Source organism: Vigna angularis, chromosome 5, assembly GCF_016808095.1.
Source record: "Vigna angularis cultivar LongXiaoDou No.4 chromosome 5, ASM1680809v1, whole genome shotgun sequence".
NCBI classification, from domain to species: Eukaryota; Viridiplantae; Streptophyta; class Magnoliopsida; order Fabales; family Fabaceae; genus Vigna; species Vigna angularis.
This window is the reverse complement of record NC_068974.1, coordinates 40,964,212-40,991,605: the sequence shown is the minus strand read 5'-3', so window position 1 is coordinate 40,991,605 and position 27,394 is coordinate 40,964,212. Positions and strand designations below refer to the sequence as shown.

General features: G+C 35.9%; 3 protein-coding genes across 4 annotated transcripts; 1 reads left to right on the top strand and 2 right to left on the bottom strand.

Moving 5' to 3' along the window:
- The first annotated feature begins 1,496 nt into the window (after positions 1-1,496).
- Positions 1,497-18,844, top strand: LOC108340384 (ran-binding protein M homolog). Of its 2 annotated transcripts, none has more exons than XM_017577731.2 (10): positions 1,497-2,026; positions 2,121-2,267; positions 2,365-2,451; positions 2,610-2,655; positions 3,869-3,945; positions 5,276-5,438; positions 16,828-16,896; positions 17,497-17,556; positions 17,930-18,016; positions 18,272-18,844. In XM_017577731.2, exons 1-10 carry the CDS (start codon positions 1,635-1,637, stop codon positions 18,545-18,547), a joined length of 1,404 nt encoding a protein of 467 aa, XP_017433220.1. In that variant the 5' UTR covers positions 1,497-1,634; the 3' UTR covers positions 18,548-18,844. The 2 variants fall into 2 exon arrangements, with proteins under 2 accessions (XP_017433220.1, XP_017433219.1); XM_017577730.2 differs by having other exon boundaries at positions 5,273-5,438.
- A 631-nt stretch (positions 18,845-19,475) lies between these two features.
- On the bottom strand, positions 19,476-21,731 carry LOC108339808 (NAD(P)H-quinone oxidoreductase subunit T, chloroplastic). The gene is made up of 3 exons (XM_017577020.2): positions 21,523-21,731; positions 20,138-21,108; positions 19,476-19,957 (listed from the first exon to the last, which is right to left on the bottom strand). The coding sequence occupies exons 2-3, from the start codon at positions 20,500-20,502 to the stop codon at positions 19,531-19,533; spliced, it is 792 nt and encodes a 263-aa protein (XP_017432509.1). The 5' UTR covers positions 20,503-21,108; positions 21,523-21,731; the 3' UTR covers positions 19,476-19,530.
- Positions 21,732-23,069: 1,338 nt separating this feature from the next.
- On the bottom strand, positions 23,070-27,269 carry LOC108339002 (pentatricopeptide repeat-containing protein At3g09040, mitochondrial-like). The gene has a single exon (XM_052878305.1). It carries the CDS (start codon positions 26,210-26,212, stop codon positions 23,399-23,401), a length of 2,814 nt encoding a protein of 937 aa, XP_052734265.1. The 5' UTR covers positions 26,213-27,269; the 3' UTR covers positions 23,070-23,398.
- Positions 27,270-27,394: the final 125 nt, after the last annotated feature.

The window sequence follows — 27,394 nt, the reverse complement described above, 5'->3', positions numbered from 1 at the left end:
ATCTGAACTACCAAATTCTACCTAATTTTCGAATGTTATGCATACATAATCGCTTTAACGAATCTCAAAGGGATGTTGCAGATTTTAATAACAATCACGATAACACCAGCAACAACCACATAAATAATTAAAGAAAATAAAAAAATAAATAAGACTAAAAGGAAATCAAAACCATCCTTAAAATTGGACTATATATATAAGGTATCTCTCATTTTCAAATGTGATAAGCATAATACGAAGTGTTGTAAGAAATCTTTATCAGAATGTTCCGATATAATATAAAAACAAATTTAATTTTAAGATTCACAATTTTAGAACAGTAATTTTAATTTTGAAAGAATATAATAAATTAATCTTTTAAGTTTAAAAATTCAAACTTAAAATATACCGTTACAAAAATATTAGTCTTGTATAAATCTAATATTTAAAATAATCAATGTCTAATTAGTTCTTTGATCTTTGTTTTAGTCTAAAAATGAAGTTGATCTTCTATTTTTCTTTTTAATTTCAATTTGGTTTCGATTTGTGATTAATTGATACAATTAGTCGTTTTCATTAATACTGTAAACAAGGTACGTGTTAATTTGTAGATTTCTGAATTTTTTAATATTTTTTGAAAAAAAAATTTACATGTCCTATCAAAGTTGGGTCGTATAATACCGTAATAATGTGACATGGTAGAGTGTTAAATTAGTCTTTATATTTATTTTTTTAATTCAATTTAATTTTAAATTTTTTTAAATCGAGCAATGTTATCCTCTTTAAATGGAAGAAGTTTTTTTTTATAAATGCTAGGTTGATATTTTTGTTAAATATTTATTAAATTATATTTAAATCAATTCTAACATTTTTACAAATATTTCTATTAATTAAAATAAATTTTTATTTATCTAAATTTGTTTAATTAAAAATTATATATATAAATTTTATATGTCTAAATTTTTTATGTATATTAATAATTTAATAGTTTTTATATATTAAACTATTTTAATCAGTTTTTTTTATATAAGATTTTATATACTTGAACATTAATAAAAAGAAATTTAAAAATAATTTATTTAAATGTAATCCACTAATTAAAATTAGTTTACAAATATTTTTATAAATATTTAATAAAAATATCAATTTTAATAAGAATAATATAAAATAGATAAATTTGGTATAAATTTAAAAAAGATAACATTGCTTAATTTTAACAACTGAGACTAAATTAAATAAACAATAAATCTAGAAATTAAATTTAGATTATCATGTGACACACGTTACATTGTAATATGATATAAAAAATAAAAGAAAATAATTACATATTGACACATAATATATTTTTAATATTGTTGGTATAATACTAACCAAAATTAAAATAATCTAATTATATCGAATTTTCACTAATCAAAATTAAATTAAGAGTAAAAAAATTAAAAGACCAATTCAATATTTTTGGACTAGAGACAAAATGATTAATTAAATAAAAAATTTAAAAGTTATTTAACTTGAGAAAGAGTGATTATGGTGGTGTGGGATCGAAGGAAAGAAAGAATATCGGTGAGGAGTGGAAAGGAAATTGAAAGAAGAATCGAACAGAAGAAGGTGGTAGGGTTTGTGAAGGTGATCGTAATCGAGAATTTGATAGAGCGATGAGTGAGAGTAACGGGAACAGTAGGAAGCCAAATGTTGAAGATCAAGATCTGGGACTGTATTTCTTGGAAGCGTGCAGGGGAAGGGAGATGAGAGAGAGGGAGAAGGAGAAGGAGAAAGAGGAAGAGGAGGAAGAGGAGGAGGCGCCGAGGGAGCTCAACACAATTAACAGCTCCGGTGGCTTCGTGGTGGTGTCAACGGACAAGCTGTCGGTGAAGTACACCAACGTCAACCTTCACGGCCACGATGTCGGCGTCATTCAGGCCAACAAGCCTTCTCCTACCAAGCGCCTCATCTACTATTTCGAGATTCATGTCAAGGATGCCGGCGTCAAGGGTCAAATTTCCATTGGCTTCACCTCCGAGACATTCAAGATGCGAAGGCAGCCAGGGTCAGTCACTCACTCGCTCACTCACTCACTCACTGATCCACTGCTTCACTTTTTTAACCCTAACCCTAACCCCAATCCCGTTGATTTATGTTAGGTGGGAGGCCAATAGCTGCGGCTATCATGGTGACGATGGTCTTCTTTACCGTGGACATGGCAAGGGGGAAGCGTTTGGTCCAACCTATACGTCTGGTGATGTAGTTGGTGCCGGAATTAACTACGCTGCGCAGGAATTCTTTTTCACGTACACCACTTATTCCCACCACTCTTCCTCTACTTTCTTCTTTCAAAGCAAAACTATTATTATCATATAACTTTTTCCCTTCTTCTTTCCGTGCCAGTAAAAATGGCCAAGTTGTCGGCTCTGTTTACAAAGACTTGAAAGGCCCCCTTTTTCCTACTATAGCAGTTCATAGCCAAAATGAGGAGTAAGTCACTTGTACTGCCACTGCTTTCTTTCCCTGTTTTCGTTTATTTGAGTGTGCTAACATTGTCTACTAACTCTTTTCTTTCAAACAACACCTTCTTTTCATCGTTACTAGAGGTATTTAATTTTTCAGGGGTGTGTTTCATTTATCTCTAACAGGGTGCATGTTAACTTTGGGCAGAAACCATTTACTTTCGACTTAAAAGTAAGAGCCTTCTTTATATTTTCCTTACTCTTATGTACATTTTCCACCATAGACTTCAGCATGTTATCCTACTTGCTAATTCAATGTCATCAACATCTTGTAAATTTGTATCTTTTCAACAAGTCAAAGCTTTGAATTTACTTCCAACTCAGTTACTTAATCCAATAGTTACCTTTCATCATGACAAATTATATGCTTGTTCTTGTCTGGTTTGAGGGGGAACTACCCCAACCAACGCGTCATGCTTTTTCTATAAACATACTTAAAACACAATAAATGCAGTATGTTTATCACTTGAGTACTCTAAATGATCTCCTGAACTCTTAAACAAAATATAATTCGATTAACTGAAACATCATTTGAGGGTGTAAAGGTGGGACCAACCATAACTTGAGTGTTCATGGCAAGACCTTGGTGGCTAAGGTTTTGATGTGTTTCAATGTGCCTGTTTGTGTTTCATTTTGTTGAACATTTATGTGTCTTCAGGTGAAAAAAAAATCTTCCTTGCATCCCATGGTTTTGCTATGTTTGGTGATGTCTATACGTTAAGAAACCTAAATTATATGGATGGGACGTATTTAATATTTGGGAAGCTTAGATGTTCTAAATTTTTTTTATTCTTTGATATCATTCCTCATAAAGCATGTTATGCTAGCAAGCATGAATTAATATTTCTTAAAATATAAATTTATTTTGTTAAAATATTTCAATGTTCTTATATTTTATTATAAAAACTTAAATGTTTAAAACGTTTTATTATGTAAAAACTGTACATATTCATTGTAATTATATTTGTAATTGTTGAAGATTTCACATTGACTTAAGATATGACCAAATTATAGCATATAAGTGAGTGAAAACCTTATCTTACAAAACCAATTTTGTAGGACTGAGTTAGACCTCCATGTACTTTCTAATATCAAATTCTATGCTAATAATATTTGTTAGGTCAATTGTGTTACGGATTAACCACAAATATTTTAGTCTTATGCTCAAGATATCTGATCCCTAAACATGATCTTTTGAAAACCTTATCATTCATGCTATGCATCTAAGACATTACTTTGATTTAATGGTAGATTAAATTGTTTCAATGTGTTTTTTACTAATATACACATTAATTTCATGTGATCTTTTTGTTCAAAAGGTAACAGTTTACACATGCTATTTGTTTATTATTCCTTTTTCTTAAATATTTATTTTATTGGATTAGGAATTTGAAGCACAAGAAAGAATGAAGCAGCAACTGAAAATAGAGGAAATTTCTGTGCCACCAAATGTCAGTTACGGGTGAGAGAAAATTGTCTTTGATTTGAATAACTTCGGTATTAGACTATGTTTTCCATTACTTTTTTTGAAGTTGATCATGTTCTTTATTTTCAATTCTTTTTAATCCTAAGTAGTGCAAGCTTACTAGCAGTTTTAAATGCCCTTAATAACCAGGATCCTTCTTGGGTTCATATCTGTTGTTACTAGTCAGTAGCAGGGTAAGATTTCAGGACTAAGGACAAATCAACAAGTTTGTGTACATATAAGTGCAGATTTCTATTACATTGTCCACAAATTTATTTATGTTACAAATGATCATGATCAGATTTTGGCTGTACCTACAAAGTCTGTAAAAAATGGCCTTTTGTTTTTTGCTGCAATTTGTGACTCACCCTTCCCGCTACTTCATTGGTGGTTTCTCCACTTGAAATGACCCAACGGCTCTGTTGTCTCCACTGGATTATGTATAGGATGAGTTTTTGTTCTTTTGTGGCAAACAGTATCGTTAGTTTTAGCCTGTGAAGGAGTGAGAAGAAAACGGTGGGGTACCATAATACCGTAGATTGAGCTGTTCTCACACGTGAACTTGGTTTATCTATTTTTTCCAATTGATCCAATCTGGTATTGTATTGAGAATGATTTATCTGACAAACATTACAACAAGAATAGAAGATCCACAGGCACACGAGAACAAAATATTGTAGGGTGAATACCATATAATTGAGTTTTGCCCTCTGTTTCTGATTGACATGTGTTTGTTTGGACGAGCTTCTCCATAAGCTCTTCTAGGAGAGAAAAGCAAGTAGAAAAATAGAAATTAGCTTCTTCATAAACTAAAAGTGGCTTGTGCACGAACCAGCTTGCAGAATCTCTCTCATAATTTCTCCAATTTTTTTACTTTTAACTTTTGTAATTTTAGCTTATGGAGAAGTTGTTTAATTTATTTTTTCTCATTTTTCTCTTTTAGGAGAGCTTATGGAGAAGCCCATTCAAACATACCCCTTGTATCATATTGGAGAAATTTAACAGACAGATGTAATTGCTAGAATTTAGGTTCTGCTATTTGTAAATTAGTTTACAATATAACATGATTGAGACTCTTATTAAGCTCAATACAGTTACTATGTGAAATTCAATGCAGACAGCAAAATCTTTTTGTGGTTTACTAATTTACTAGGAAGTACTGGTCTTCACTAGTTGCACACTGCTGGTTTAGGAAGGTTGAGATTAATCTGTTTAACCCTAGGTGTTTGAGAGTGACATTCATTGCTTTCATGGGAGCCAATGTTAATAAGAAAAAAACAGATGTGATTGATATTTCTCAACTTTGATATCTTTATTCTGTCAGCAGAATTGTCCGCTCCTACCTGCTGCACTATGGCTATGAAGATACATTGAATTCATTTGATGTGGCTAGTAAAAGTACTGTTCCTCCTATACACATAGCTCAAGAAAGTGGAATTGATGAGCAGGAAATAACATATGCGTTAAATCATAGAAAGACCCTTCGGCAGGTATATTTTTTCATGGAACTAAAAAACACTAATTAATATTATAAATTCAGTTCTTAGAACCTTTTAACTGAGTTAAATTCAGCATTTTATATTTTATTGTTCATTATCAGTGTCATATGCTTCCCTACTTAAAGAAAGCTATTGCTGTTGGCCATGGTAGTTGAATCTAGATATAAATTATGTATAGGAAAGCTTATATTTTTAATCTATGAATAGTAATATTCATAAACACTAAAAAATGTAACATATAACATATACTTAAATATACAAGATATATAAAAGATGCAAAGATACAATTAATAACGAAACAACCGCAGTCAAAAAGAGTGGTTGAATCTATGTGTTTTACTACACAATTTCAGCAACACAACCTTCAAAAAAACAGTGTGTTTGCTGCGAAAGATTCCTATAACCATGGATGACTATATTTTACTAAACAAACTTTGAATTATAGTCATCCAAAAAATAAGTGTTTTTGATGCTGCTGATGCATAATTATCATAGACTACGGTTGTTGCTTATACATACTAAACAACATAAAAAAAAAACTATCCTAATCATTCATGTTTCATCCTCATCCTCTCTAATATCTACATCATTCAAGTCATCTTCATTTTCTATTAAAAGTTCTTCCGCTTCCTCAATGTCTTCAACTTCTTCCTCGTCTCCTACTATGGATTTTCCATTTTTATTGGTCTTGGCATTTAAGTTTCCAAGACCTATATTAACAAATAAATTTTAGTTCTAGTTTGTTGAACATTTAAGATATAAGATCTATAAATTCTAGTTTGTTGAACATTTCCAAGTCCTCTCTTCCTTTTTTGCTTGGAGCTCCCTCTTCAACATAAAAACACTCATGTACATCCATACACGAGGAATCAATAGGCAAACAAGGATTTTCTTTTTCAATGATGCATTCATAATTCGATTTAATATCTGACAAAGATATTGTATTATAAGTTCCCCCCTTCTCTTCCCTACTCTTTTTGTCTTATCTCAAGTTGAAGATTGTACTTCACATACACGAGCATTTAATATTTGTTGGTCAAATGTGCTCCAATTCCTTTCACATCCTGTTGCACTACATTTGAGGATCAAAGTTTTCATGGCTACTTTTTGTAGCTCTACCTTCTACCCTACAACTATCCCACCAAAGAGTTGTCAAAACAATAATGTATTTGATAGGATATGTATTGTGTATGTTAGGAGATTGTTTGGATTGAGAGAAAGAGAGTGATAGGACCATGAGGGTCTACGTTAGGAGAAAAGGGAATAAAAATTAAACATAGTCTATTAGGAGGTGTTGGGGTTGTTAGGCCAGGGTTGTGAGGCTGTGAAGTGTCTTTTGGGGGTTAGCTATATAAGGGGAAAGGTGTATTGAGACAGGGGATGGTTTTTTTGTATCTGTGTTGTGGACAAGTTTGTACCTGTGAGAAGGGAGATAGTTCTCTTGGATGTTAGGATATTTATCCTATTTATCATCATTATATTGTGTCAAAGGTTACCCTATTTATCATGATTATATTGTGTCTAAAGTTACCCTATTTATCATGATTATATTGTGTCTAGAGTTACCCTATTTATCATGATTATATTGTGTCTAGAGTTACCCTATTTATCATGATTATATTGTGTCTAGGGTTACTTTAATTATCATGATTATATTGTGTCTAGGGTTACCCTAATTATCATGTACTCTTGTATCAATTTATTTTTATAAATAGAACATTATGAGAGGGATCAATCAAGCCTTCTAGAATTATTTTAGAATTTAATTCTCAAGTTGGTATCAGAGCGAGTCGATCCCGCTCTGGTTTCCGTCTCGTAACATCTGTCTGGCGCCACAGTTCGTCGTCGCCCGCCACTGTCCGCCGCTGCCTGCCGCCGGCCACCATCGTCCGTCTCCGGCCACCGTCATCCGCCGCTGGCCGTTGTCCGTTGCTGTCATAGTTCCGTTCGTCTAAACCCTTAGGGTTTTCTTGTTCCTCGTTGGTACTATTCGTCTTCTTCAAAAATGGCGTCTGGCAGTACTCTTTCCTTCTCCGGAAGTCCATCAATTACCTCCGAGAAACTAAATGGAAAAAATTATATATCATGGTCTGCTACTGTTGAAATGTGGTTCCTTGGCTAAGGGCATTATGACCACCTTGAGCGAGATGGAAGCCATGTGCCTACTGAAAAAGCTAATCAGTGGAAACAAGCAGATTTCTAGTTGTGTGCCCTGTTATGGCAATCAGTGGAACCCAAACTTCTTGTATCTTTGAGGGCTTTCAAAAGTTGGAAGAAAGCCCAAAGCATTTATGCCAACGATATTCAACGTCTCTATGACACTACTAACAAGCTTGCATCTCTTAAAATGGCAGACCATGATATGGTGTCCATCATGGCCGAAGCCCAATCTGCTGTCAAAGAACTCGGGATGTTTTTGGAAGCGGACCCATTAGAGGATATCAAAATGAAACTAGACAAATTTTACATGGTGTTGATCCTTCGTGCCCTACATCTCGATTTTGATCATCTTAGAGATCAACTTCTAACTAGTCATGAGGTCCCCTCCATGGAAACATTGACCACTTGCCTTCTACGTGTCTCGGTACCTCAAACTCAAGAAGCGCATGAACTAGTGGAACCATCTGTCATGGTTGCCACACGAGGAAGAGGAGGACATGGCCTTAGAGGAGGAAGACGAGGAGGTCGGGGACGTCCTCAATGCACATACTGTAAAAGGATGGGTCACACTCAAGAGAATTGCTACTCCTTACATGGTTTCCCTTCCAAAACCGCCAATATTTCGAAGACTGAAACTTCCACTTCAAAGACTGAAACTTCCACTTCTATGTTTTCTGAGGATGAATATCAAGAGTATTTAAGGTTAAAGTCTAACAGCTTGGCACAACCATCTCAATCTCCCAATACATCAACAACCTGCGTTTCTCAATCTATGGAAGGTCAAAATTCATGGGTAATTGACTCAGGTGCTTCTGATCACATTTTTGGTAATACCTCTTTGTTCTCATCTATTTCCTTTCGAGAAAAACCTCATTTCATAACCCTTGCAAATGGATCTAAAACTTCCTCCAAAGGAGTCGGTCATGTTTCTTTGTCTCTCTCCTTCAATCTCAACTCTGTCCTTTTTGTCCCTAATTGTCCTTTTAATTTAATTTCCCTAAGCCAGTTGACCAAAATGTTAAATTGTTCAATAACCTTTGATCATAAATCTTTTGTTATATAGGAGCGTGGTTCGGGGAGATAGATTGGAGAAGGATATGAAGCTGGCAGATTATACCATTTTGGATCTCGTCCAAGGGTGTCCTGTGTTGCTACTCCTAATCCTAAAGTGCTACATGATCGACTTGGCCATCCTCATTTATCCAAATTAAAAAAGATGTGTCCTGAACTCTAGTCGTATCTCCTCCTTTGGTTTTAGATATTTTGTTACCTTTATTGATGAATATTCAAGATGTACTTGGGTTTATCTTATGAAAAATCATTCTGAATTGTTAGCTATCTTTACATCCTTTTTGAATGAAATCAAGAATCAATTTGGTCAAGTAATCAAAATATTAAGAAGTGATGATGCAAAAGAGTATTTCTCATCCTCCTTTTCTATCATCTTGAGTTCCCATGGTATCTTACATCAGTCTACTTGTCCTCATACACCGCAGCAAAATGGTATAGCAGAACGAAAAAATAGACACTTGGTTGAAACTGCCCGTACCCTTTTGCTTGGTGCCCATATTCCTGTCCATCACTGGGGATGCCATCTTAACTGCATGTTATCTTATTAATAGGATGCCTTCCTCCTCTCTTGATAATAAAGTCCCTTTCTCCATTTTGTTTCCTCATGATCCTCTCTTTCATACATCTCCCCGAGTGTTTGGCTATGTATGTTTTGTTCATGACATGTCTCCAGGTCTAGACAAACTCTCCGCTCGCGCTCTCAAATGTGTCTTCTTAGGCTATTCTCGACTTCAAAAAGGATATCGATATTACTCTCCTGAAACTAAGAAGTATTACATGTTTGCCAATGTCACATTCTTTGAACAGACTCCTGACTTCTCTCCATCTGTTCAGGATGATTCTATCCTCCAGCAGGTCCTTCTTATTCCAATGGCTGAGTCAAATAGCTCCACTGTCTCTGTCATTCCAAGTCTTGTTCACAATCCTCCTACACCCGTTTCTCCACATATTGAGATCATCCCACATAGGGCCCCAATGGATAGTCCACCTCCCTAAGACAATGGTGAATCTACTAGAGATTCTTCTCCCTCGTCACCTCTTCCCACGCCTTCTGGTGAAAATGATTCAGCATGACCTATTGCCCTCAGAAAAGGTACTCGTTCCACTCGAAACCCTCATCCCATTTATAATTTTCTTAGCTATCATCGATTGTCGCCCTCCTATTTTTCTCTTTTATCTTCAGTGTCCTCTGTTGTTATACCCAAGAATGTAAAAGAAGCACTTGATCATCCTGGATGGCGACAAGCTATGATTGCAGAAATGCAAGCTCTTGACCACAGTAATACTTGGGAGCTGGTGCCCCTTCCCTCGGGCAAAAAGGCGGTTGTTGTCGATGGGTGTATGTAGTTAAAGTTAGCCCTGATGGTCAAATTGATCGGCTCAAAGCTCGACTTGTTGCAAAAGGTTACACTCAGGTTTATGGTCTTGATTATTGTGACACTTTCTCTCCTGCCAAGATGACTACTATTCGCCTCTTCTTTGCCATGGCAACCATTCGTCACTGGCCACTTCATCAATTGGATATCAAGAATGCCTTCCTACACGGTGATCTTGAGGAAGAAGTTTATATGGAGCAACCTCCTGGGTTTGTTGCTCAGGGGGAGTCTGGTATGGTATGCAAATTGTATCAATCTCTATATGGCCTCAAGCAATCCCCACGTGCTTGGTTTGGAAAGTTTAGCTCCATTGTTCAAAAATTTGGGCTAAAACGCAGTGAAGCAGACCATTCGGTTTTTTACTGTCATTCTTCTCTCAAGAAATGTGTCTACTTAATAGTATATGTTGATGATATTGTCATTACAGGGGAATGATGCTGCTGGAATATCTCAACTAAAAGAGTACTTGTGTAGACATTTTCAAACCAAGGATCTTGCAAGTCTCAAATACTTCTTGGGCATTGAAGTAACGCAATCAAAAGATGGAGTCGTAATCTCCCAAAGGAAGTATGCTCTTGATATATTACAAGAAACAGGCATGATTGATTGCAGACCGGTAGACAGTCCCATGGACACAAACCAGAAATTAAGGACAGAAGAAGGTGAATTATTCTCCGATCCATAGAGGTATAGGAGGCTGGTTGGAAAACTGATTTATCTCACTATTACAAGGCCAGATCTATCCTTTGCAGTTGGAGTGGTTAGTCAGTGCATGCAGGCTCCATGTGTTGACCATTGGAATGCTCTCATTCGCATTCTAAGGTATGTAAAGAAGGCTCTCGGGCAAGGATTGTTATATGAAGATAAAGGAAACATTCATGTCTCTGGGTATTGTGATGCAAATTGGGCAGGTTCACCTATTAATAGACGGTCTACTACAGGATATTGTGTTTTTCTGGGAGGAAACATTATTTCATGGAAAAGTAAGAAACAAAATGTAGTAGCTCGATAAACCGCTGAAGCCGAGTATAGGGCAATGACATCACTAACATGTGAACTTATATGGGTGAAACAATTCCTTCAAGAGCTTAAATTCTGTGACATCCATACTATGAAGATGTATTGCGACAATCAAGCTGGTCTCCACATTGCATCAAATCCAGTGTTTCATGAGAGGACTAAACATATAGAAATTGATTGTCATTTTGTTTGTGAAAAGTTGTTGACTAAAGAAATATGTACTAAGTTTATTGGGTCAAACGATCAACTTGCAGATGTAATTGACCAAGTCGTTAAGGGGTCCTCGGTTATTTGTTCCAAGCTTGGTACATACAATTTGTATGCTCCAGCTTGAGAGGGAGTGTTAGGATATTTATCCTATTTATCATCATTGTATTGTGTCAAGGGTTACCCTATTTATCATGATTATATTGTGTCAAGGGTTACCCTATTTATCATGATTATATTGTGTCTAGAGTTACCCTATTTATAATGATTATATTGTGTCTAGAGTTACCCTATTTATCATGATTATATTGTGTCTAGGGTTACTCTAATTATCATGATTATATTGTGTCTAGGGTTACCTTAATTATCATGTACTCTTGTATCAATTTATTTTTATAAATAGAAGATTATGAGAGGATCAATCAAGCCCTCTAGAATTATTTTACAGTTTAATTCTCAAGTGATGTTTTCGAACATGTTCTTTGTTACCCACATAATAATACAAGGTTTTTCTGCTGTGAGTGTGTGTGGTGTGTTGTGTCATCAAAACAGAGAAAGTCTAGTTTCTTGTCACCAAGGAACCTAATAGTATGTATTGCGGTGTTCATTCCGAATCCCCCTTAGCTCTCTTGAACTTTTCAAGTTGTTGATCAATTGTAACTCTTGTTATTGCATCCAAAACCATTCTTTGAAATGTTTCATACATGTTGGTTTTTTATTATTGATTGATTGTGAAATAATGAGAAACGTTACAATATTTAAAACCTGAAAAAGTAACTACCCACTAACATTTTTATCCTAATTTTAATCCACTACTTCAACCCATAATTAAAATTAACTAAATCCTAAAAATAAGGAACAGACTTTGACTCAATTAAAAAAATAAAATATTCCTAAAGCATTTTCTTAACACTCCTCCTTGCTTTAGGAATTGTAAAAGTATATGAAAGGTCAATCTGGTTTCAGTAAAAAGTTTTTGAATCTTGAACTGTGAATTCCAACATAACCTTTCTTCACAGCTTCAGTGTTGACTTTATTAGCACCTTTAGGCTCCTTTTCTTCTTCGTCTTCATAGTCAAGAAGGTCCTCCTCGTACGCTTCATTCCAATAACGTACTAAATTGTTTCTTGATTTGTCCATGGTCACCCATGATACGATCATGGCCCTTCCCACACGGTCACCTATTATTATATGAACTTGTTGAGGAGCATTATAGCTAGAAGGGGCAGCAAATACATCACTGTGAAGGGGCATGTCCTCAACCCTATCGACCTTTCTAATGAAAGAATTTGTTTTGCCTCCATGGCAAACTACAGCCACATTGAGAAGGATCAAAACCAATGTTGCAGCTATTGCTGCAAAACTAGAGAAACTCTTTGCACCCAGCATATGATGAGGATGTCTTTGCTTCTTGTGCCAGATTTCTGTCACATTTTCCTTGAGTGAGAAAACAGTTTGCTCCTCCTCGAATGGTTTTACAACAAAGCTTTTCCCTTTCATTTTCACCTTGAACATATCTTGACCAGCTGCATCTTTAATCAAGCACTTTTTGTCTTCAAAAACAACTCTAAATCCTCTTTCAATCAGTTGACCAACACTTAACAAATTTTGATCAATTTCAGGAACGAAAAGAACGTCTGGAATAAATTTTGTGCCTGCATAACTTGTAATTGCAACTGTCCCCTTTCCTTTGATTGAGATATAATCACCATTGCCTATTCTGACTTTGGTGACATTAGTTGGCCTCATATCTCAAAAGAGTGCCTTGTCAAAGGTCATGTGCTTAGTACAACCACTATCAATTAGCCAAGATTCACTTGAAGCATTGGTTGAAAAACAGGTTGCAACAAAAAGTTGATCTTCCTCTTCTTCATTTGCAATTTGAACATCTTCTTCCTGCTGCTGATTTTGGTTTTTGCATATAACAGCTTCATGCCCAAGTTGATTGCACTTGGTGCATTTAGCGTCAGGCCTTCTCCAACACTTGAATGGAGGATGACCCATCCTGTTGCAATGCTTGCAAGGAGGATACTTTCCCTTAGAGCTTCCTGCTTTGTTTTCATTTCTGACAACACCTTCTCTATTTGGTTGTTGGTTCCTTTTTTTGTTTTTCCAACTGTCTTCATATTTAGCAGGCAAGGCTTCCTCAATAAAGCCTTCTTCTCTCCTAGCCCTTCGTTGTTCTTGTGCATGCAAGGAATTCAGTAACTCTGCCAAGGTGATCTTGGAAAAATCCTTAGTGTTTTCTAAGGTGGTTATGGTAGCTTCAAATCTTTCAGGTAACCAAAATTTTTTCAACAATACGAGAGTCCTTAAATTCAGAACCAAGCAATCTTACTCTATTTGCTATGTTCAGAAGCCTCTCAGAGTACTCCTTGATAGTTTCAGATTCCTTCATCTTCTGCAATTCAAAGTCTCTAATGAGATTCAACACCTTCATGCCTTTAATTCGATCATCTCCATCATATTCTTCTTTGAGATAATCCCATATGGCTTTGGCTGACTTTAGAGACATGATTCGAGTGAAAATGGTTGGTGAGACTGCAACAAAGAGGCACACCTTTGCCTTAGCTTTTTTGGTTTTTCCATCCTTGTGATTCTTGATTTGAGCCATCGTTGGATTGCCAGGTAGCACAGGAATTTCATAATCCTCTTCAACTGCCTCCCATAGATCCAGAGCTTCTAGGTAGGCTTCCATTCGTACCGCTCAAATTTAATAATTTTCACCATCAAAGACTGATGGTGCTATTGTTGAAAAATTTGAATCTCCTTCCATGCTTTCAGATTTTTCTCTCACAAGTCCCTCAAGAAAAAAGGCTCTTGATACCAATTGTCTGTTTTTTAGAATAAAAAACGTAGCAGCTTGAAGCTAAAATGCTTCTGTATTATTGATTGTGAAATAATGAGAAATGTTACAATATTTAAAACCTGAAAAAGTAACTACTCACTAACATTTTTATCCTAATTTTAATCCACTACTTCAAATAATTAAAATTAACTAAATCCTAAAAATAAGGAACAGACTTTGACTCAATTAAAATTAAAAATAAAATATTCCTAAAGCATTTTCTTAACAATACAGACCAGCTAACACCTCACTATCGGGATTGAAATTTTAGTTGTGGTGTGATATGTATCACAACAGAGAATAAATTGATGAGAACAAAGAAGATAGTGTTACTTAGTAGGACAAATTTAGCTAACCTAGGATTGAGATAATAGGCTGCTGCATGGAGAGGCCTATATAGTTGTAAATTTCACCTAGTGTCAATAATTTTTAGCACTATTGTCAACACTATTTTATACCTTGTTTCTTGCTTTTGGAAATTTTCTGCAATTTTCTCCTTAGTTCTATCCATTGCTTCATAAATATATGCTTGACTGGTTTTGCATCACCATCTACAAGCCTCAACACTTTTACAAGTGATATCACACAATTAAGGCATTATGTGATTGATCTCCAAAATATGCCATCACTCAACCCTAGATTCAACACTTAGTCTCAATTTTTGTAGCATGTGGACTAGTAGCTCATTCCTCTGAGGCAAACATTGATCTAATAGCATTTTTTTGGTGCTTAATACAATTTAATGTATGATAACAAGTAGCAAAACATGTGACAGCTGATCTTGCTAATTCCCTTCCAAGTGCTTTCTATACAAATTAAGAACCCATGCGTGCCTATGTATGTAACTGGTGATTTTCTTTGCATTGCCAATGGTATTGCAAAATATGGGAAACTTTCCAATTTCCTCAAGAACTAGATTAAGACGGTGAGCTGCAAAATGGGATGAAATTAATTTGGTTCTCTTTTCCATTAACATTCTCCCAGCTGCCACAAGGTTAGATGCCCCATTAGTAACTACTTGGACTACTTGCTCCTCTCCAATTTCATCCACTATGCTGTCCTACAACTCATACATTTTTTCCCCATCTTTTGCCACATCACTAGTACCAATTGATTTCAATAAAACAGTCCCACTTGGTCTGTTAACAAGAAAATTAGTGGTCTTCTGTTTAATTTGGAGCTATGCATGACACTTAACTTAGTTGTCTCTCTAAGTGATCTTCTGTTGAATTTGGGAGATGTATGAGACTTATTCTCGTTCAGTTACTCATTTTGTTTTCGATGGAAACTAGGAACATGACAGTGGATTTTGTAGTAGTGAAAGTAATTTCCTCTCTTCCATGGTTTTTCTTTGGTAACTTTTTTAAATTAGAAAACATAATGACAACAGAACTATATATTTTTTTAACCATTAATGGAAACATATAAACTAAAAATGAAAACAAAACCTGACATGTTTATATGTTCTAGGCAATCTTAGTGTACTTCCAATTCACTACAAAATATATTTTCATCGTTAATATTTCTTGGTGCCTGTTTATCAGTATTAAGGGAGTGAGTCCTAGGGATGAGAATAGCACACTCTAGTGCAGGGATAGTGCATTAGAGGAGCAGAGCTTCCCTTGGCTACTATGGACACCTCCATAACTGAGCATTACAGTGTTGTGGCGCTGTAACATGTTCTGAAAAAAAGCTTTTAAAATAGGTCTGCTAGGTAGTTTGGAGGGATTTTTCTGAATTTTTTTTATATTCAATAAAAAATTCTGTTTTGCTTAAGATGACCCACTTTTTTCTGACCACGTTTTACGCTCTCCGTTTTGTTGAATATGTTTGATTTTCTTACTGACATAAAATGCTGTTACATCTGCACTCACTTCTTTGGGCACACAGCTTTAAATTTAATATCGCCTTAAATTTATTTATGCATTAGATCCTTTTTTCCTTATCCCATAACCTTCACTCTTTTTCTTTGCTTCACTCCGTTTTATATGAATGTTCTGTTTATGTTAAGAGTTGTTGACTGGCAGATATACTGTCACATGGGTTAGTTATATTAGAGATGAGTCAATTATATTACGGATATGATTTGATTACATTAAATAGGGAGATATGTTATATGATTTGATTGGGAAATCTGTTGCGAAATATTTCCCTTTATTAGATATTGATTTTGTTCCTTATTATTGTATCTTCATTATAAGTAAGAATACTCGTGTGTACCCGACATAGAATTCGTTATATTCCTTCTCAATTTCTCTGTCCTCAACATGATACTAGAGGGGACCATATTTACGTCACTTGTTTTGCCGCCAATCAAGAACCTAATGATAACTAAAATCAGTGTTTTCCATACTGTTGCTATTCACGCCGAATACACTGTTTGCCACTGTCATCATAGTTCACGACCTGTCATTGTTCAATGCCTAGGACATTCATCCGAGCCATTTCTGACTAACATTACTATTTGTATCCAATGTTTTCAAGGCATGTACTGTTTGTAGCCAATCTTTTTCAGAAAATGCTATTTAACGCAAACGTTTTTCCTATTGAGTTTTTCTAGTGGATATTGTTATTTCTTTATCAGAAATGTTGTAGTTTTATAGCCCTTTGTTTTGTTATTGTTGGGCATGATGTCCTGGTTGTATATTCTTGCTGATTTAAAATCGTAATTAGCTTACATTTTTTCTTTTCAATGAAGCTAATCAGGAATGGAGACATTGATGTTGCATTTGGTAAATTGCGGGAATGGTATCCACAAATTGTTGAGGTGGGCTCGGCTCTCTCAGATTATAATACTTGGCTCAGTCACAGTTGCTATAATGTAGTGCAAACCTAACTTCAATTAAACCGATAAAAAATGCAATCATGTTTGCTATGGCATATTTATCATCTTTGATCTATATACAATGGAAATTGCTTTAAACTTATTCTTTTAAGTAATTTTGATTGTTATGCTTAAATTGTTAACTGCCATGTTGTGTTTTGTTGTTTGAATCATACATGACACAGATTATGCTATGATATAGCTCTCTTGGTTCACTCTTTCTGAGTTTACTAAATTTAAAAACTTATTTACCCAAGAATTTGTGGTTATGTGGAGTTTGGCTGTCGGCACTAATTCTTCCCCTTGTTATTGTTTCTTTCGCATCTATTCAAAGTGACAGTACATTGCTAAGTTGACTAAGATTTTATCTTTGAACTACTTTGTTGATCTTCGAGACGTTACTTCTAATTTAATTTTCATTTTTTCAATGGTTCCAAATAACAGATAGAATTATGTATGACATTTTAATATTTGTCGTACGTAAGAATCTTCTTTCTTCATATTTACTTCGGGAGTCTTGACAATCAGTTCTGGTTACTGCAGGACAACACATCAGCTACATGCTTTCTGCTACATTGTCAAAAATTTATCGAATTAGTTCGGGTATATTTCTTTCAATGTTTATTTTTGTAATTATCGGATGTCTGACCCACTTTATTCCAGTATTTCATTAGTACACATTCGTAAATGTGGATTTAAGTTGTTAATTTGCATGTTGATAAGCACACTAGAATCCCATCCTTAAAAACCAACTGTTAAGGAAGGAGAACCAAACTTTCGATACTATTTGATGTGAGACTTGGACAGTCCATAAGATCCTAGTCCCTGTCACATGCCTCACATATTATTAATTAGTTAAGCTCAATTTATATTATTTATCTGTCTTTTGCTGCTGAAAATGTCAAATTTATCCATATGAGTTACAGAAGTTGAGTAATTTATTAATATTCATTTTATGGCTCTATGCGTTATTTAGGTTGGAGCGCTTGAGGAGGCAGTTAGATATGGAAGAATAGAATTGTCGAGTTTTTACGACTTTCCTGTCTTTAAAGATTTAGTTCAGGTGAATTCTCTTACTAATAATGGAAATTGTTACTGCTTCACAAATATATGTTGTCCATTTCAAATTTCTTACATTTTTTGCTTAATCCGTGCGCTCATCATATAATAATTATATTGCACTAGATTAGTCGGAACAATCCCTAAACCCTTGAATCATTTCATCTCCCCTTTGTTATTGGCTTTAAGCACTACTTGGGAATCTTAATCTTTTGTATGTCATCTGTTTCCTGTTGGCTTTGGATTGTTTATTCCGTAGGACTGTGTTGCTTTGCTGGCATATGAACGGCCTCTAGAATCTTCCGTAGGCTATCTTCTAAAAGACTCGCAGCGTGAAGTTGTAGCTGACACGGTAAATGCCATGATTTTGTCCACAAATCCCAACATGAAAGAATCAAAACATTGCTTGCAGTCTTATCTGGAGAGGTTACTTAGACAGCTCACTGCTTGCTGCTTAGAGAGACGAGCACTGAATGGAGAGCAGGGAGAAGCTTTCCAACTTCAGAGATTACTTAGCAGTAGTAGAAGAGGCTAGTGCTAGTGCTAGGTGATATTATATCTATTAATCTTATGCTATGTTCATATGTCTATCGATCTGACACCACTGTTCATATTACCTCGGGATTTGTAACAATGCCCAGTGATTAGATTTCCCATATTTACTTGATGCATGATCATTCATTTCTTTGGCAAGAAGGGGGAGGAGAGAGGATATTTGTAACCTCGTCACTATTAAAACAATGAAAATGGGAAAAATGAACCAAGCAATGATTTCAAGATGAAAAATTTGTTGACTGGAAGATGTTAGCACGTTTTGATGCGTGAACAAATGTGTATATACTGTTGTAATGCAAATGACTTGTGGTATAAGTCCTCCTAAATTTTATTATTGTGAACTTGTGATCCAATGAAATATTTTGAGATTGATACTTGTTATGAGTATGAAATTGTAGGGAAACTTCGGTCATCTAAAAAGGAAAACATATACCTCAATAGTATGGATTTAGTATATTATCATGGTAAAACTTTAAATATGAATGGAGAATAATGCAGGTTTTTAATGTGGCAATGAGAGTCAAACAAATTCAGTCAATTTCTTTTATTCTCAAATTTATTCTAATTTTAAAATTTGGCACTATTCTTTTAATGATATACATTTTTACGATCTTTCAATAACTTCAAATATTTTAGGTTAATGCACAAATTAAGATTTTTTGGATGAATGTTTGTTTAATTATTTTTAGAACATGAAAAGAAGAAAAAGAAAGAGCAATTAGTTTCTTGTGTTAAAGTTAGGGTATATATAGTTTGAAAATATAATTTTTGATTAGTTATTGGCTGAATGTTTACAACTAACACGAGAGAGATATTAAGAGTTTTAACATTATTTCTTATGTTTTCTTTCTATCTCAAGCATTAGAACAGAACAAATATAAGATGAAAAGGGAGAAGAATCAGAGAAGTTGGTGCAGAAAAGAAATGCTGTAATGTATTTGATTGTGTAGGGTTATAGCTAAGCTAGTAGTAATATGGTTCTCTAAAGAAGATTACGTAAATGATACAGCATATGGAAAAAATAATGATAAAAACATCAATAGTGATGGCAGAGACTGCCTGATCACTGAGCTTCATATTCCTTCCACCGAGGCGGTCGACCATGTCGGGAACAGGTTCCCAGTTCCTGAGTTGTTGCTCCCGAGGATCCTCTAATTTCATTCTCATCTTCTCTGCATGTCGGCTTGCAGCCTCTTGAGCAAGGCTCCAATCATAAAATTTTCGACTCTCTTCATCGCTCAGAACGTTGTAAACCTCTCTCAGTTTCATGAATTTTTCCGACGCACTTTTCAGAGGGAGGGAGGTTGTGTCAGGATGATACTCCTTCGATAGTTTCCTATAAGCAACTTTGATTTCTTCTAAATCCGCATTGGGTGATACTCCTAAGAATCTGGTGAATGATGGTGCATGAGAAAAAGGAAACAATTACTGACATCATTTGATAATGTTCTCAACAAAAGTTAATTTTTGTATTTCTAAAAAAAAAAAGTGAAGGATACTCGGCGATAATATTATCAATCGAGTGTAAAAGAAACACTGATGTCAAAGTTCATACAAACGAGTGACTCACTCGTAATGAGAGCCTAAAGAAGTGAGGAGCAAATCTGACAAGTCATCACCGTCGGCAAACATGTTGCTGGATTTGGTATCTTTATCTCTATCTCCGCCTCCAATCCACCCTTCATCCTCGTTGTCCCAGTGGATTCTGGTGTCAACTCCAGGAGGGGCTCTCGGGGGTCTGCCGGAGCACTGCACCTGCAAATTGCTGCTACCTCTCCTTTTTCTCAAAATCCAGAACTTGCACAGTTCAACCTGCAGAGGAGCTCTGCATGTCCATGGGGAAGCCATGGGAGAACACAACTGCAAAATCCTCATTCTCATTTCAGCCTGCAATTCCTTTCGCCTTGCCACAATTATTTTATATAAACAGTACATATCTCTCACTTTGGTGTGGCCCTCCTTCAGTCTTCATTTTCTGTGGTTCAGACCTCTTCAAACTCCCAATGCCTTGTCATTTACCCATCTTCCAAATCAACTGTTATTTTATGTTTAATTCTTTCCCTATTGTCTGGATAAAGATGATATTGTATAAAAAATGTGTTTCCCCTCTGCATTACTATATAAATGTTATGCTTAATATCTTGTGGAGTTTTCTTAGAAGAATAAATATTAAAAAAAATTATTGTCATCACTAATTTAAAACTATAAACTGTTTTTAGTTTAATTTTTTAATAAACACATTTTCAACTTTTCACTTTAATTAATTATTTACTGAAGAGAGATAAATTTTTTTTATGTATTTTCACTTTGATCGCACTATTCATGCAACATTAAATTGTGTTAGCGAAAAAGTTAAACAAAATTTTAATTTAATAAAATTATTAGCTTCAAAACATTCATTTTATGCGCCAAACCTTCAAGTCTATTCCACATTTAGAAATCTGATGGTTCACGCCAATTAATCATAACTTAGCACTTTATTACTGTTCCCAACCCTCTCAGATTCCAGAACTTGCTCTTACATCTCTCAGAGAAGTATCCCTGCGAAAATAAAGAAATAGTTGAAAATAGAAATAGAGCTTCCTTTAAAGCAAAATCTAGAACTTTTGCCATTATTGTAAAATAAAAATGTAGTAGTATCCTTAGCACTAGGTCCAGTAGGAGTAGTATAGTAGTACCAGCACTCTAGGGGTCGGTCAAACTCACGTAAACAAACTCGTGAGAGCTCTTAAAACTCGATTTTTAGACTCGACTGTAATATAGTAAGAGTTTACTTCCCAGGAAAAAAAAGTGAGTTTACACCGAAAGTGTTAACTCACGAGTTTGATAACCATGAGTAGTAGCATAGTAGTAGTAGTATTATAGTAGCAGTAGTGTTAATAATAGTAATCAACCATTCAGACGAAGGTCTTTTTCAACGCATTATTTGAGTTTTCTTTCATGTCTCCCTCTTACCTTTCTGATTGAATAAACTTCTGTTTCGTCTGTATGCACCATCTTAAAAGTTTAAATCCAAATTGTTGGGCAAGGCACAGAAATGATTTTGCATCATCCCTAACACATTCCTCAAGCAAAATGCTTTTTGGACCTGAAGCATGAACAATGCACAGGACCAACTACAGAGTTTTAAATTCAACTCTTCTTATTTGAGAATACGGTCACAATGATGAAATTCTATATATTCCAATCAAACCAACACCCTAAAAATGAAGAGAACAAACATCAGCAAATTTTCAACCAATCGTGTATAATGGCCTCTCTGCTGGAAACGATATGCCACAAAATCAAAAACTTTGGTTTAGGAACCATTGTAAATGCTAAAATCAACTATCCAACAGAATATAACACGCATGAGCAATTAAAATAGGACAACAAATTACACTTTCGAGGAAAATTATTATAGAGTAGAATTTGCCTTCCATTATCAATAATGATAAGCTCAAGGAAAAACAATCCAGTGCCACAAAACTAGTTATGTAAGAGATCTTTGCATGAGTCACCTACAAACAAATATGGCACTAATGATTTCATTAAATTACACCAAACAATCCAAAGCTTATAATTAGTCAAACATACATATGACTATTATCATAGCACAACAGGTTAAATAATTGCTGAACCATATTTCACCATGCACAATAAAAAAGAGACCTTAAAAAAAACGAAGAATGATCAGCTGACTTTTTTTAGGACTAATGCATAAGGACAAATCATGAGCTTAAATCCTCTACTTAGAAAGCGTAAAGTTACACATTTTGAAAAGTGCAGACTACTCAACCCGAGGTGTACAAGTTATAAACAATGGGCTACACAAAATTAAAATCCAAAACTAAGAATGAGACCAAAGTGTAAGAAGAAAGTGAATAAGGAACACAAATAATAGTTGTGTTCCACAAGGAAGATAATATTTCCAAATAATTTTGAAAGCACATTTATTCCACAAGGAAGAAAATATTTCCAGATAATTTCATTTCTAAACCATTCAACATGAACTCAGGATAAACATGATTAAAGAGAATGTTCCTTTTAAACAGCGTTATGATCAACAGATCTAGACAATGGAAAGGAACATAAGAAAAATCAACTGGAGAAAAGAAAACAGTTTTAAAGTGTATCATCAGTGTGCAAAGAGAGGGAGAAAAATAATCATCCATGAGTTCAAATGTCAAAGGCAATGACTGTGTTGGTATTCAATTGCAGTCTCAAATACAAGATAATTTAGAATAACTAAGATTGCAGAACATACACGATCATTTAAATGAGGGACACAGATGATGAGAAACAAGAGCAAAGAACTCTAACAGGAAGAAAGAGAGAAACATATCATTGTGTGTCTAACATGAATGAGGAGCAATGTAAATCTTCACAGACTCTCTAATAAAGTATAACCTATAGAGGTATTCATTAGAATAAGAGAATAAGAGTCTAACCTGGTCTGTTGATCCTCCTCCATCAATCCTTCCTTGGACAAATCACAGCAAATAATTGTTTATGGGGCTAACTTACAGAATAAACTGTTTAATCTATCCAAAAAGTTGAGTTTGAAAGACACATAGATGTCATTCAACGCTTGGAACATGATGCAAGCAAAGAAGAATGTGTACAAAAGTTCCCCATTAAAAGTAGATGAGGATGTAGATGTCCAGACATCAAGGCTAAAAGTTCATAACAAATACGACCTATAGCACAAACAGTCTTCATGTGATGAGATTTGGTTGAATAAACTCCCCAACACGTTATGATTTGGGAAGAATCAAATCCTTAAAACAGCCTTCAAGTGATGAGATTCAAATAAACTTGACGTCCAATCACATAGAATAACTACATGTAACTAACCCAGGAAATCATGGAATGTATTATCTTTAATTAGTGCCGTCAGGTGCTTTAATGCTAGTGAAATTTCATCACAACTAGGATGTGACTTATCACCCGCAACAAATAGGTTTGTATTTTGTCCTACAACGATCCAGCTACAGCCAGGCATTTTTTGGATATCTTTCTGCATCATTGTTCTCCTCAAAGATCTAGCTTCATCCCAAAGTCCAGATGCAGCATACAAATTTGAAAGCAGCACATATGAAGAAGAGTTTCTGGGTTCTAACTCAATAAGTTTCTTAGCCGCTCTCTGTCCCCTCTTTTCATCCCCATGTATTCTGCAAGCACCCAATAAATTGGCCCAAATCATAGCATTCGGTTCAACTTCTATTTTGTCAATGAACTCTTCAGCTTCCTTTAGAAAACCCCACCTACCAAGTAGATCAACCATGCAAGCGTAGTGATCCCCTCTAGGCTCAATTCCATAACAATTTACAATGATGTGAAAAACTTGAAGACCCTCATAAACCCACCCTGCATGGCTACAAGCAGTGAGCACTCCAAGAAATGTTACCTCATCAGGGGTAATGCATGATTGAGCCATCTCATTAAAGACCTTCAGGGCACTTTCTGCATAACCATTTTTGGCAAATCCAACTATCATTGAGTTCCAAGAAATCACATCCTTTTTAATAGTCAATTCATGAAAAACTTGAACAGCACTTTTTACATCGCCACATTTTGCATACATGTCTACAAGGGAACTACCTGTTAACTCATCTAAGTCAAAACCAGTATGGAAGATTAGAGAATGTATCTCTCTACCATCATGCAGTGAGGATAAGAGAGCAGAAGCTCGAAGAGCAGTAACAAAAGTTGCTTGGTCGGGTAAGATATTGTTGCCACGCATTTCCTGGTACAAGTTTAAGGCCACATCACTGCACTCATTTTGGGTATATCCTGAAATTAAAGCAGTCCACATTACCGTGCTTTTAAGGTTAGAAAACTCCGAGAAAAGAACGCTTGCATCTGCAAGCCTTTGTGAATCCATATACATGCCCAACAAAGAGGTTCCTAAGAATTCGCTACCACATAAGAGACCCCTCTTTACTACAACACAATGGATCTGCATGCCTAAAATTACCTTTGCAGAACCCTTACAAACATCTATGACGCTCACAAATGTAATCTCAGATGGCTTCAGTCCCAGTATCAGCATCTCATGAATAAGACTAATAGCTTCTTTTATGTCTTTTGGAGCATATCCTGCAATCAGAGCATTAAAGGAGACCACACTCCGTTCAGGCATCCTAGAATAAATTTTTTGTGCATCTTCAATGTCTCCGCATTTCGAATACATGTCAATAAGAGAACTTCCAGCAAAAAGGTTAGTTTCTAAACCCAACTTAACTGACAGGCAATGGAGTTGCTGTCCTACATCTAGCACCTTAATATTTCCACATGCACTAAGTATGCTGGCCAAAGATACCTCATCAGGTACAACGCCGTCCAAATTCATTCTTTGAAACAAACTGAAAGCAACAGCCTCCTCTTCTTCCTGCACATATCCAACAATAATGGCATTCCAGGAAACATGATCTCGGCATGTCATGAGCTCAAACTGCTTAGCAGCTTCCGTCAAAGCCCCAGCTTTGGCATACATATCTATCAATGAATTGTTGACAAATAAATTGGAGGTAAAACCCTTCTTGATAATAGTTGAATGCAACTGGTGACCAATTCGTACGTATTCAAAGGATGCACACGAGCTCAAAATGCTTGTGTAGGTAAATTCATCTGGGTGAACGCCACATATTGTCATATCCGAGAACAACTCCATGACATTACTTAAATAGGCATTCTGTGAATAAACTCCTAGCATGGTGTTCCAGACAATCATATTTTTGTGAGATATAGCATCAAATACTTGGCGTGCAGCATCCAGCATCGCACACTTGCCATACATATTGATCAAAGAACTTGCAACGTATATACTGGAATCGAAACCTTGCTTTATAGCCAGGGCATGAACTAGGAAGCCGTGATGGAGGGCGGCTAAACTGGCAATTGCACTTAAAACACTTGCGAGTGTGGATCTTGAGGATTTGACACCATGCTTACTCATTTGACGAAAGAAGGCAAGAGCCTCTTGATAATGGCCTCTCTTGGCATGACCAGAAATCATGACATTCCAGGCCACAACATTGCGGGTGGAGATGGGCATCTGTGCAAACAATTGGCAAGCATTGTCCAGCTTTCCTAAAGAGGTGTAAGTGTTTAAGACGGTGACAAGTGCCACAGGGTCTAGAAGTGGAAAAGAAGCGGGAGAAACAGTGGTGCGTATTTTGTCAAATACGTGAAGTGCTTGCTGAGGCAAGCCGGCTTGAACATAACCAGAGATTAAAGAGGTCCAAGAAACAGGGTGGAGATGAGGGGAGGGTGCGGCGTCAAATAGGGTGCGAGCAGAAGTGAGAGAGTGGGAATTGGCGTAAAGATGGATGAGTGCGCCATGACAGAAGGAGGCAGATTGAAGACCCCTCTTAATTATGCAACAGTGAACTGCCCTCCCCAACTCAACATTGTGTAGCTTTGCACAGGCGGACAGAGTGATGGCGAAAGTGAACTGATCAGGGGAATGGCCAGAGTTGAGAAAAGAAGCAAAACATCGAAGGACACTTTGGGGCAATCCATGGGTGGAGTGCATGCGAAGAAGGGAATTCCAGGCACTGGCATTCCCCTTCGCCTTACCCTGGCACTCACTCTCAACACTCCAACGCCCATGGTAGCCTCTCCCTCTCACCACACCTCTCACTGTAACACTCACGCGCATCAATCGATTCGATTTGATTCCCTTTTCTCCCCCTTCCAACTATCCGCACATTCTTTCTCTTTTGTTCTTCTGTTAGAAGTAAAATCCAATTTGTGTATGGAACCTTCTATTCACGTTTTTAATTAAGGCCAAATGACAGACGACATTTCATCCTTCCCTATGAAGCTCCGAGACGGCTGGGAGGCCGCGCTTCCCCGCTTCCGACACTTTGCTGACACGGACACGTTTCGGGGACGTGCACGACATGGTGTCGGACACCGTTTTTAGGGCTAGACACGGCCCTGTTCTCGGACGCGGCGAAGAAGATACGTCTTGGTTGTTGCAACCGGAAATGGAAAAAAGCGGACTTGCAGAGGGAGAGTTGCATAGGAAAACTCTCTTTTTATGGAAACATTTTTCGGAAGCTTTTGATAGGGTGTAGGAAGCTTTAACCATTTTATTGTCTTATGTCCTTGCATCCACCCTTTGTGAGCTACAATAATTCAGTCTCTTTTACATGATTTGCATAACATGAAACATATTATAATAGTTAGAATGCAACTCATGTTACTGTTATTCCGATGGTTTACCAGAGGACCAAACATTTAGACATATTTTCTCTCGGTCCAAGAGGAACTTCAACAAAGTCATATGAAATTGTTACGCTTTTCTACAAAAGTTTCTTTCCAAACCTCTCTGGAATCAATATTCTCGCCTCCGATTCGTGTGGGATATCAAAATACCATTAGTTGTCCCACTTCAGGTAGAAGAAGCACAGCAAGTTTGTCATACTAATTTTGCCAATTCTGGATGGTTCAAGAACTATTTGTCATGCTTCCTATTTATTTTGTTTTTTCCTTTCTGTTCTGCTGTTTTGTCCTATTTAGTTAGATTATTTCCTATCTATCCAGTTACAAGAAAAATCCAGTCTATGCATGCATCATTGTATCCCACTTTAAAATAAGGGAAAACAACATAGAACATTTCATCCTTAATAGTTTCATTCATCCCTAAATATCCAAAATGTCTGAAAAAGCAAAACAATAGCACTTCAAAGCAAATTCATTAGAACCCATCTCTATATATTATAAGGATTAAAACAATTAGAATAAAATTATAAGAACTAAAACCTAAGTATAGTAAAAGTACCGGAACTAAACTTCAGTTTGAGTATGGAATAACCAAGGCAATCCTATGGAGAAA

What these genes read in the sequence shown, in the direction of transcription:
- LOC108340384 (XM_017577730.2), top strand. Translation starts at nt 1,635, where the DNA reads ATGAGTGAGAGTAACGGGAACAGTAGGAAGCCAAATGTTGAAGATCAA. An exon ending in CCACCAAATGTCAGTTACGG is followed by an intron (nt 3,946 to 5,272) that starts GTGAGAGAAAAT and finishes TTATTCTGTCAG; the next exon opens with CAGAATTGTCCGCTCCTACC. An exon ending in TCTTTAAAGATTTAGTTCAG is followed by an intron (nt 18,017 to 18,271) that starts GTGAATTCTCTT and finishes TTTATTCCGTAG; the next exon opens with GACTGTGTTGCTTTGCTGGC.
- LOC108339808 (XM_017577020.2), bottom strand. Translation starts at nt 20,502, where the DNA reads ATGTACTGTTTATATAAAATAATTGTGGCAAGGCGAAAGGAATTGCAG. An exon ending in TCTTTAGGCTCTCATTACGA is followed by an intron (nt 19,958 to 20,137) that starts GTGAGTCACTCG and finishes ATCATTCACCAG; the next exon opens with ATTCTTAGGAGTATCACCCA.
- LOC108339002 (XM_052878305.1), bottom strand. Translation starts at nt 26,212, where the DNA reads ATGCGCGTGAGTGTTACAGTGAGAGGTGTGGTGAGAGGGAGAGGCTAC.